This window comes from Streptopelia decaocto, assembly GCF_964273445.1.
Source record: "Streptopelia decaocto genome assembly, chromosome: 7".
Taxonomy (NCBI): Eukaryota; Metazoa; Chordata; class Aves; order Columbiformes; family Columbidae; genus Streptopelia; species Streptopelia decaocto.
Window position 1 is genome coordinate 33,904,447 of NC_138661.1, and position 12,723 is coordinate 33,917,169.

At 35.3% G+C, this 12,723-nt stretch overlaps 1 protein-coding gene across 1 annotated transcript in view; it reads right to left on the reverse strand.

The window, feature by feature from the left end:
* Positions 1-12,723, reverse strand: part of FMN1 (formin 1) — a 143,882-nt gene that overhangs the window by 68,210 nt on the left and 62,949 nt on the right. The window contains exons 6-8 of the mRNA XM_082059382.1: positions 11,721-11,808; positions 3,075-3,136; positions 2,234-2,322 (exon numbers count right to left, since the gene is read on the reverse strand). Coding sequence (XP_081915508.1) covers positions 2,234-2,322; positions 3,075-3,136; positions 11,721-11,808 — 239 coding nt within the window. The remainder of the gene's footprint in view (positions 1-2,233; positions 2,323-3,074; positions 3,137-11,720; positions 11,809-12,723) is intronic.

Sequence of the window (12,723 nt, forward strand, 5' to 3'; positions counted from 1 at the left end):
ATTTGTCACTATTCCATAAATGGTTTAATCTGCAGATCACAGAATCACAGAATGTTAGTGACTGGAAGGGACCTCGAAAGATCATCTAGTCCAATCCCCCTACCGAAGCGGGAACACCTAGATGGGGTTACACAGGAATGTGTCCAGGCGGGTTTTGAATGTCTCCAGAGAAGGAGACTCCACAACCTCCCTGGGCAGCGTTTTCCAGTGTTCTATCACCCTCACTGTGAAGAAGTTTTTTTCTCATATTTAAGTGGAACCTCCTGTGTTCCTGTTTGTACCCATTGTCCCTTGTCCTATCATTGGTTGTCACCAAGAAGAGCCTGGCTGCATCCTTGTGACACTCACCATTTACATATTTATAAGCATTAATAAGGTCTCCCCTCAGTCTCCTCCAGGCTAAAGAGACCCAGCTCCCTCAGCCTTTCCTCATAAGGAAGATGTTTCACCACCTTAATCATCTTCATGGCTCCTCATTAAAGATAATACATGAGGCTGATGCCTTGTAACAAATATTTTTAATCACACATACAAATTTAGCTCATTTCTATCTTTAAGCTTTTATGGAGTTAATATATATAGCACAGTCCCAAAAAATATGCAGTTCTTCATTTAGGTTGACTTAGGGGTTGACTGAGATGACAAAGCCAGCAGCACCTGATCTACTGCATTTTCAGACAGGGCATTAATTTGAAGGTCCAGTAAAATTTACATGAGTGCATCATCAGCAAGTTCCCCTTTGAGGCAGTATATTAGAAAGCTAGTTTTCTTACCCTATGTAGTTTAATAATAGGATAAAAATGGGACAATTAAGACTTGCAGATCGAAAACAAAGAGTAATAATTGATAAAACGTACCTTTTGTCTTTGACACTACTATTTTACTCTGAAGGATTAACTGCTTAATTTACTGGTTTTTACTGTTAATTATGGAACAACAATAGCATAAATCTGACTTTGTGTTTAATTAAGATCAACTTCTCTCCACTATAATTTACAAAAACAGACAACCTTTACAATCTTGTAGAGCTCTAGTTTTGTAATTCTCCACAACACAAAATATATTAATATTTACTTCACTTGGACATACAGCAAACAGATTGCCCAAGACTCAAGTTCTGGAAAACATCAACTAGTGTATTCTTATGCCCCAAGCCAATGCAATAAAGCCATGGATATGGGATGCAAGAACAAGTATATACACTTTACAGATTTGTCTTCTTAAGTCTGACTCAAAAACAATAGCCACTCATCTCCCAACAATAACCTAGTCCCTAGTGGACAGTTAGAAATTAGTTTAGCTGCCTTGTGTTAGCAAAAAGAGAAAAAAAAAATCTGCTCTGTACCACTAGCATTTTAATGGGAAAAAAGGTACGAAAATGTACTACTTCTGACATCAACCAAACATGTACTATCTCTGCGGTTTCAGTTCTTCCTCCCCCTACACTTTCTGTGCCAAAGACAGCAGAAAATACAGAAACAGACAAGAGGGAAATGGAAGCAAGATGGCAAAGAGGCCTCAGGGCAGGAGATTGCACTGTAATCAGAAGAGGATGGAAGTACAAAGGGAAAAGTAGCAAAGTAGCAGAAGATAAACACAACTGTAGGCCAAAATCTGAAATAAAGTGTATACACTAAAATAAAATTCAGGATTACCATTCTGTTCATGGATTCTTGTCATTTTCACATTGTTCTACAGTTTATTAGAATAGAAGGAGCAAGACTTTAGAAGTTTTTCACCCTAACACCTGTCACTGTCCACAATAGTCGCAGGAAATGAACTCTGGAATCAGCCTTGTAGGTTTTCAATCAGCACGACCAGAATGTATATTGTGTCTTTGTCACAGGACTCACCAAAACCCTCTGTTTGTATAGCTCTTTCAAAGAATTAACAACCAAAATCAGTCTGGCCCTGCTTTATGTCACACAAATTTAGCTCTAAAAGCTTTAAGGGAAGAATAAGCCTTTTATAAAGGTGAGAATGTGAACATAAATTTTTATTGATTGAAGGCTACATATTTTATCAGTTCTGGTGGTTCAAGTTGATGTAGTAAAATCTGTCACGTCTGAAAAAAGTTGCCTGCTAAAGGCAAAGTTTACATCATGCCTTGAAATACACAAAAAAGTTAAAAATCAGCTACCAAAAATTATGTATCAAGATCCCTTCTAACATATCAGCAAAGACTATACAATACAACCATAAAATACTACCAACAACTAAAAAAAAATCTTACTGTTCTGGTTTATCCAGAAGCTTCAGTTCCTCCTCTTTTGAAGTCTGATAATATTGCTTGATTTTCTCCAGTTCATCCTTTTGTGCTCTCTGAGTGAATTAATACAAAGTAATTAATAAAAATTAATTAATTACTAATTTACCTGTTTCTCTGCATGTCACAATCATATTTGTTATTGGGAAACATTTAGATTAAGCAAAAGAGTGAGGCATAAACATCCATGACCAGTTCCTTTTGTGCCTTGCAGTGCCATTTACTACAAAGCAGAGCATCCTTGTAGAGCACAGCACTGCAAATATTGCTGTAGGATCCTTCACACAGTTTAGGTCAGAGAAGTACCTTCAATATCTCTACAGTCAAGGGTAAATGTATTCATTCATGCAACTTCAGTGTCACACAGTTTGTGAATGCTATAGACTTAGTCTATAGAGCAACTTGGATAAGGATAGCAATGCGCCAGCCAGATTTAACTGGTTTAGCCACTTACATCTTGAATGAGAAAAAAATCAGTATGTTAGCATAAAATAGGCCTTAGGTAAGGACAGTATTTTTCAAGACAATTCAGGAGAGAACACTGCTAGGTGTTAAACCTTTTGAGAAATTTTTACCTGATTCCAAAGGCGCTCTACTGTTTCAAATTTCTGACATTTCAGAACTAAGCCAGAAAGGAAATAAGCATGTCAATGGGCTTTAAAAAATGTTACCTCCTTTATTATTGTTAAATTCCCTAGAGAATTTTTCTATATAAATTCTCTAGTCTAAAACGACAACATAAAACTTTGCTTATTCTGTGTCTAAAATACTACCGTGATTAACCACAGCTTTACTCCAGCTTACTTACATTTTCATATAGGGCTTCCAGTGTTTCCAGATCTACTACAGAGTCATCAACACACAGTATAGCTGTATAGAATACAATCACAAATTAGATGCTAGAAAACACACTTAAGAGTTCAATTCTGTTTCTTAAGAAATGTACTTAAGAGATCTGACCTAGCTAAAGAATGTATTTGTATCCAGTTAGTCTTTTATTATTTTCAGCATTTTATTTTTGTTCTGACTTCAAGTCACAGTACTCACAGAAGAATGTACTATACACTCTGTCTCAGGAGAATGGAGTTCTACTTTTCCTCTCCAGTATACTCAGCAGTCAAAGATATGACCTGTCAGGTACTCAGTTGATTGAGTAGCTGGCCAGGCATGAGAACATGAGAACAATTGATACCAGACAATGAACAGCACAGATGGCACGATAGCCTAGAAGGCTGGGTAGGAAGCAATTGAGAGTTAAAGTATTTATGTCTCCCTGTGTGCATGGGAGATCAGGGAGAAATGAGAACAGGGAGATCTGCTTGTCTTGAAACTAGCAGTCTTGGGAAGTAGACAGATGATAGACAAATTTGCAAGAACCGTAAGTTGGAAATTTGCATGCTACCGATTTGTAAGGTACCTTCATAGAGCAGCTCACATTTGAGTTAGCTTTATCCACTAGAAAACTACCAACATGACAATTTCTAGATAAATCCTTTTAAACACCACACAGAGACACTTAAAGTATACTCTTCAATGATAAATTATGCCTCATTACCAAAAATGAAGTCTCAAAATGTCTCTTGTCTTAGTTCCAAATACTACTATGTATGGAATAGATGGTATTAGGTGTTTCCAAGATTTGCAAATCCCATTACAAACTAAATAGGATTAGTTCATGGTGCTTTCTAGTGCTCTCTAATGTTAAATTTCAGGAAGCTAAGACATGCACAATGGAATAGAAATAACTTTGGATGTCTAATTTTTCTGAAACCACCATTTCATTAAGATGTATAATGGGACTGGACACAATTTCTGAATTTCTGACTTATGTTTAAATGTTACTGAGAATATTAATCCCCCAAAATCAGGCTTAAGGCATCTACTAGTTTTCCACATAACCAGGGATTCATCATTAGCTAGTACCTGATAACTTTTCATTTCAACTGTATTATATTTCTTCAAAGGTAACCTGACTACTTGTGAATTTAGAAAATTTTAAAAGCTCTTGCTGCATTTGCAATCCATGTTTAAAAGGCACACATCTTTAAATAATTATTTAAAAGTAATAAGCTTTTGCCTGCTCTTCCACCTACCCCATGATTTTACATTGTGAAATTAACCAGTAGGCTAGTAAATTTTCTCTGTGGCAGGCTAATTAATTTTATTAAAAGGTCCAATGACATTTAGAATGCTTTAAAATTTTGCCTGTCAATTATGATTCCATCTGTTGACATTACAATGTGGTTAGAAGTAAAGAGTTCTATGGAAGAAGACAATTATCAGTGAAAAAGGTCACCTCTCCATTTTTGTCCTACTGGAAAGATTTTTTAAAAAGCTCAAGAGTGTAATCAAATATAAAGTCTAAACAGCCAAGTTTTGTTTAAAGAAAAATCATTAGGGATTGAATCTTTGAGATCATCTGCTGGCTCTTGCAAGAGGGTTCCATGAGTTGCATTATCCTGTGTATTATCTAATGAAATTTCAAAAGAACCTAAGAGACTGGAAAGTCTGTTGGAAAATTGGTTTCATGGTCCAATATATTTAATTGTTATGATTTTAGAATACTCATATTTAGTTCAAAACTTGCCCTTGTGATTTCACTTTCATCCTATTTTAGAATATTTCAAAAACTGTTTACAAGGAGAATATTGTTTGTTAAGAGTTATCAATAAAAAAGCAACTTATTGGAGGTAATTTGAACCCATAATAGAAATGAAAAACATGTAACTAATAGTTTATTTGTTAGGTACAGAACTATTAGAATGAGAGAAAGCAGTTTGAAAAAAAAAGAGAACACTTCCATAAGAATATCAAGATTCGTACATCTAACTGGTATTTTCAGTCAGAAATTTGTCAGAAAAAAAGGCTCCAAAATCGCAAACTGGGTTTTAATGCTATATTTTTTTAAATTCGTGTTTCTGTACTCAACACCAGTTCTAACAAATCAGCATTTTTTTGTAGTGACACGATAAAGCAAAAAATTTTTGAGATTAAACTAATAAAGTACAATCTGATAAATGAACACATTTTTAACAGAACTACTAATAATCAGCATTAAGAGACATTAATATGAATTGCTTTCTCTTTTGGTCCCGAGGAAAAAGTACCAGGAAAATATTTTTTTATTTCCTTGCTATACAACCTGTCCTGCTTTTATTGACAATGTCCATGCAGACAGGCTGAAAAATCTAGCCATATTACCCAGTTCAATGATAGCTGGATACCTCAGGATATTAATGCATGTGGAGACACACTCCACAATTCAGAAGCACTGACAAAACCCACACAGACATTTCATCTTTATGTATTTTAATATCTTCATCTTTGTCCCTATATCTTTTCTCATTCAAACTGATTGAACTTAATGCCATACACATTTGGAGCAGAAAACAAAAATGGAAACATGTAAAATTATGAAGATGGGCCAATTTTTTAAAAAGGAAGCATTGATTTTGAAAAGCTTAAAGAAATCCCTAGATTCACAGGGATTAACAGAAATCCCTAGATTATTCTTCATATTCTTCTTAAAATATGGTATGTGAAATACATTCGTAGTATGCTGTGTAACAACGCAAATTGGGGAAGCTGAAAAACCCCCATTACACTAGATCAAAGAAACTAATTATTCCACTTTTTATGTAGAGTTACAAGGAACAAAAGCTACTCAATTTTTTCTGTGAAAAATAAAACCCAGTTCTAATCATACGTATATTAACATTATTGAAGTGAATTAAAATCTTGATAAGTTTTTGAAAATACTCTTCCCAAGACAGTGAATTTAACTGTGATACTTTACTGCACTAAATGTCATTATATCAAGACTCACATCAGTGTAAGTAATATAGGTGAAGTGTCATAAATCTACAAAAGAGGCTCCAAAACAATTAATAGCTATTACAATATCAATCATCATCGGTGGTTTTTACTTTTATCTTGCTTTCTAGTTAGCTGTCTTCCTTACACTGTCAGTTCAGTTAGAATATTTCACCTACACCTCACAATATGTCGAAAGGAAGTAGACTCATGCTGTGAAAAGCTGGTAATTTTATTGGGTTCCTCTACCTTTAAAAAATCTGTTACTTGGCCAAGTCTGGTTTCTGAGATCCTTTTTTGCAGGGAAATTGAGGCAAACATTTTTATGTGGCCTATGGTGTCTGCTCACAACAAGAAGAATTTATATACACAAGGATCATTAGTGCAGGGTTGCACCCATTAGGATATAATAACCGTCAGCTAGGACAAAAAACAGATCAGCATCATACATTCAAACTAACAGGCACACATAAAAATACTTGCCAACCACATTTCACATACTAAGAGTGTTGCTTCAAATATAAACTTGTACCAAACGTTTTTAACAGACTTATTTTCTAAATACAAAGCTAACTGTAAAAATCGGAGTCCCTACCACACAGTTTTTTCACATACTGTTTTATCACTTCAAACATGTAAAATGAAGAAAAGCTGGGAATTTAAAGCATACTGTGTGCAGACTACATACAACTGTAGAACTTAGAGGTTAAATATGAAAAAGACACTTTTTTCCTCTTAACCAGCAAAAATACCAACAGCCTCAAGGCTGACTCTGATATACAGCCTCACTCCTACTAAACACACTTTGGTTAAATCAGGATTTAAATCCTGCTGACAGAGCTTACATATACTCAGCAGTATCAAACTACCTTATGTGACAATTAAACTATGAAATATGAAGAAATCACCTTAACTGCTCCCTAAAGATAAAACAGAAATATGTTATTTAAATAAAAAGAGCTTGCCAAAAGTACATTTATTTGACCTGGGAGTACTTAATTGTTTTAATTGTACATTCTGCTGAGTAAGGCTTGATTTCATGGGAACATGAAGCCTGTCACTGGGAAATTTAAATTAAATTTGACTGATCTAGTCAATTAGAAAATGACAATGATTGTTAAATACAGATCCCTACTTGGCAAAACTGCCTAAAATATCCAAATTGTGCTGGTTTACTTCCAAAGAATTGATATGTTCTAAACTTATTTAAAGGTTTTCTCCAGTATTTAAATAAAAAAATATACATTTCAAAGAAGCACCATGGCCACCATGTAGGTTCAGAAGACTAAGAAAGCTCAACTTCTGCAAGAAGTAACGATCAGAAGACTCTGGCATTCATGTTAACCTACACACATCAGGCTGGATGTCCCAGACAGATTCACAAAAACTTATGTGGTGAATTTTCCAGAACAAAGAAAATAACTTCTAAAGAAAATTGTTTCCCAACTTCTGAGATGAGTGTGCAGCTATTTCTGTACTTCATGACTAGTATACAGTATATACAGAATGCATACATGTAATATTATGTGTGGGTCGAAAAGTCATACAATTTTGGAACAATAGTTTTTAGACCTTTATAATCTATACTTCCATCTTGCAAAATATTTTAGTTGAAACCCCAGTAAAACTGGTTTGACACAGTGCAAGTGAGAAACATTGGAAAGGATTTCTTTTTATCCAGAAGTATTTCCAAAATATAACAGAGAAAGTAACTGTGAAACTATTTGTTCTGCATGATATGGTTAAAACACAAACTGGGATTCAGAAATTCTGAGCACACTAAGGTCTGCAGATTAGAGGTGCTTTGGAATAGTTTGCTTTATACATATAAAACATAGTTTTTCAAATGCTAAGAAAAGTGCCTGGTTAACCATGATACTGGTCTCTAAAGTTTAGATGTGCCATAAACTATAAATTGCGCTAAGACAATGCAATCTATTTATATAACTTCTGTGGCCTCTCATTAGAGGAAGACCAAACAGAAATCCCAGGATGACTAGAAACATAATATAGAAGTAGAATGATTATCGGACCGATCATCAGTCTGTGTGAATTAATCTGCTGTTTACACTCTTACAGTTATTTATTCCAATATGTTGACAATGGAGGGTAAATCACAAAGTTGGAGAAGATCAACACTTTTCAACTGGTTGACTGACATTGTAAAATAGTATCACAACTGTATTCTTTCTACGATGCCAGACAAGAAATTTTGATGCAGAGTGGCACAATAGTTTTGCCATTGCTCACCAACAGAATATCATTACTGTGACACTATAATAAAAATATATTCCACATCTGAGGAGAAAAACAAAAACAAAAACCACAAAAAACCCTCACAACCAACAACAAACCAATAACGAAGGTGAATCTACAAAAGTAGATCGCATGACCTAGGCTTTTAACAAAATTCATTCTAATCTATGACATCTAAGTGTGATCAAATACATTCCTCTAATATTTTCAAAGCTTAATGTGTGGCTGTCTGCATAGATAATTTACATTGCTGGTGAACACAGTAATGTTCCAAATGCACAATAAACATACCAGGTCTCCATACATGCCATGACAGTTTGGCCAGTGCTACTCTGATTTAATAAATGGAGTCTCAGAGATTATATTTAATTGCTTAAAATGTAGGAAAAACAAAACAAATGAAAACCAAAACAAAACCCCCACAATCACTAAATTAGAATTAGAAATAGCCTCAGTGCCAAGCTTGAGCATAAATTCTGTCAGCGTTGCAGTGCTGCAGTGTTCAACCCTTGCCCTGGCAAACGTATCAGCAAACACTGCAGCTGTTCCAAGTGGAGGAATATGGGACTTTACTGCTACAAAGAGTGCAACAACCTATAAAGCGTGCATCTGGTGTGATCTACAGTATCTTACGGATTTGGTCCCAAGGAAAATATGCCAGCATGTGAGACCATCTAGTTAATCCTGATGGAAGTCAGGGGTATTAGTGAACTATTTCGAGCAATGTACTGAAGCAGAACTTCTGGTGTCCCACAACTTTAGTGGTAAAATGCAGGTCTTATGAAGGTAAGGAAGGTTTTGAGAGAACCACTCTTTGGACATAGGCATCAACATTTTATCTATGTCCCATTTTCTGTAACTGAAACTTTTTTTCATCTGGACCATCCCATAATTTTTCCAGTTTACTCTTGAATAAAGATCTCAGTAGATGATGGGAAGCCAGTACATATGATGTACGCCACAGGAAAGAATATTATGTGTTTTCCAGTATACTGCTGTGTATTACTACTATATTGGGAACTGCCTGAGTGGCTGGAATATTGCTCTGTAAAAAGTTGGGACCAGTGCTCACAGAGGGTCTTTGCACACAGTTATAATCAGCATTTCCCATTAGGAACAGAACTGAAACACCTCACTGTGGAGTTGCAATATTTCAACAGCAAAGCCACAAAAGTAGTCTTGAGCCACAAGTTTGTCTCTCAAGTTGTAATACTTCAGCCAAACAATGATAGGAAAAGTATGACAGTAGTGCATTGATATGAAATGGAGATTACTCCCCTAAGTGTGCAGTGCTGAAGCATGTTCCTTACCTAACAGCTGATCCTTTTACATTTATCAGCCAACGATCATACACTTTATTTGTTTAAGTGTTGTGAAGAGCTACTTAGCTTATTACGACCTTTTTTATCCCATACACTGACTATACTGGTCTTCAAAGCGTTCTGTCTAGAGAAAACATGTATTCCCTGAGTCTGATAAACTGGGTTTTGTGTGTGTTTTGTTGTTGTTGGCTTTGTTTGTTTGTTTTTTTCTGTTAGGTTTTTTTTCCTAGATAGTCTCTGCACACAGTTATTGATTAGAGTCACTCATCCTGCTTTGTAATATATTTTTTAAAAAAAGTTCCACTAACGGTATTCCCAAATCCCATTTGTATCTATCCCCTAGCTGTTTCCACAAGCAAATGGCAGCATATCCTATTGCTGGCTTGAGCAACACATGTGGTGACAGGCCAGTCATTTGCTACCTCAGGACAGAGATGGCGATGAGTTATAAACTTTCCTTCAGTGACAGCACTTGTTTTGGTGTCTCTCTTCTACTAACACTCTAATTTTCATTGAACTTGGACTACATTAGCTGTGTCTACAACTGCAAGTAGTCTAGTCTTTAGAAATGGATTTGTAGACAGCAACAGCTGGTACTGAGGATCTAGTGTTCATGCTATAGACATTTCAGAGAGTTGTAATTATCTTTTTTCTGATTCCGTGAAATTTAAAGCCTGCTATAGGTGGATACTGCTGGCGTGTTCATAAAGCACATCTCATTTAATTTAATGTTTGTGCACTCTGATACTGCTCTGCATTGCAACCACAGCAAAGGGGACAACTGGTAGATTTGATTCAAAAGTGCACTGCTGATTCAAGCTAAAATGGTGGTGTACACATACCCAAACATTTGACTCACTCTTTTCTCTTAAATTTGGTATATATTAGCCAGAGGACTTCAAAAGCCACAGAAGCACAGCAAAGGACAGATAGACAGTGAGAGGGAGAGAGAGATAGAGAGAAATGTTCTCTTTTAGTAGAAAATCGTGGTACAGAAAAAAAATAGTCATGGAAACATCTCTGAAGATACTTAAGGATACTATACAGTTTTTATAATAGAGCTGCTATCCTATCCCATGCTGCTGTAATTCCTCCCAGCAAATTACTCAGACCTTTAGTAATAGCAGGTTTTTCCATCTTGTTCTGATACCTTTCACACAATACTGGCAGGCACAAAGTTATTCCTTCTTTTTGTTGTTTCCCTCCATCCCCAGAGACATCTGTAAGCCCTTGTGCTTTTAAAGTGCTAGATGCTCAAAGGCTCTTCTGAAATTAATAATGATCAATGCCAGCAGCATCTCAACACCCTACCCAGTATTTGCATGTGATGGAGGGAAAACAATAGCAAAAAGGAGACATCAACTTGAATTCTTCTAGCAGTTGTTTTAAATGGCAAATATTTTCCTTTTTTTAATGTGAAAAAGAAATAAACAATATCCTTAAACAATATCTTTTTAAATCCAGAACATAAGCAGAATCTGAATTACTCCAGGGTTCTGAAAAATTTGTATTTCTCTACAGTTGTACTGGCAAACTCAGATAATTCCTACCAGTAACGGAATTTATACACTGAGTAGCCCTACACTTTGAAAAATGCCATCTAGTAAGCAACTTTCTGGTTGTTATATGGTAGCTGCATCAGTCTGGGATGTGTTTTTTATTCTGCTAATGAAACAAAATTTAAACTTTCAAAAAATACCGACTACGTGTTTGAAGTCCAAAAGATTTATGTACAAGCGGTCCATTTAATTTTTGTCAGTGGAGGACTTGCTTAAGAAAAAGGAAGGAACTGTAGGGGAGGAATATTAAATGGTTTTGAGAAAACACTGTACTGAAAATGATATGTGAACTGAAACAGTACAGAAGGAGTTGTACCTAAATTCAATTCTGATTATTTAGGTGACATTTTTACATATACTGGAATATACTGGAAGAATGATTCTTCTGATTCTTAAAGAGGAATATCTTCAAAGCACATTCTGAAATGTAAAATAAATTCTCTGAAGGGGGCTACAAGAAAATACCCATGCAAATATGATACATTAAGTGTGAGAAACACTTACCTTGCTGAATATCCTTCATCTCCAGATGCAAACTGGATATTAAAATTCCTACAGTTTGAGACCGTTTTCCATCCAACAATTTGATAATCTAGAAAGATGATGCAAAATTATCTGAGATCAAATAAACACTCTACAAAGGATTCACTCTCATTAATGACAGAAGCTAATTTGTAAATTGAATTCAATGTCTCTCCAAAGATCAAAACTTTTTATTAAGTAAATGTGGTAGTAAGACCTTCAACTTATCTCTATGCTCTGTATTTTAACAAATGGCTGATAAATGTAAGCTTGAAATCTCACCAGGTCTAGTATAGAACATCACCTCTTACTTGTAGGATGCTATTAAGAAGAAAAAAAAGGCACATAAAATATCTGTTTTGGAATATAGTTTTTTCTCCTTCTCCTTAATGTGATCAGTGCAGAACTATTTAGGACATCACAAGTTCCTTAGTTTGTCTGCTAGTTTATATTTCAGTGTGAACACATTTAAGTCTATCTTTTTGACAAAGGATAAATTCCTGACCAAAAAGAATTGGAGAAATGTCTGAATACTATTTCTGGAACACTAGGGGCTTCTTCCACAACCTTGACACTTTACAAGAATTTAAGGATTTTGTTCATATTTCGTGTAACAGAGACTTGTCAATATGATGTACTGACATTCAGATTGTAATCTTTTCAGGTGTTGGGTGCAGGGAGGAGGAGAAAAACAAAGGAGGTAAACCCTGAGGAAGGTAGTTTGGCTGGTTGAAATTAGTGATACTGGATACTAATGAGCATCAGTCCATAAATAAAGTAAAGAAAATGAAACCATCAGAATTTTGGAAGTGTAGCTGAAATGTTAGAAATGTCAAAGCTAAACTTCTCACAATGCTTCCACTCTTGGTATTTGTGATTTTGATTTATGTCATAAGGAAGATATGACAGTAACATATCACAAAATGCAATACAGACATAAGTTCTTCAAAATAAGAAATGTTCAGATCCAAGCAGTTGGCTTACT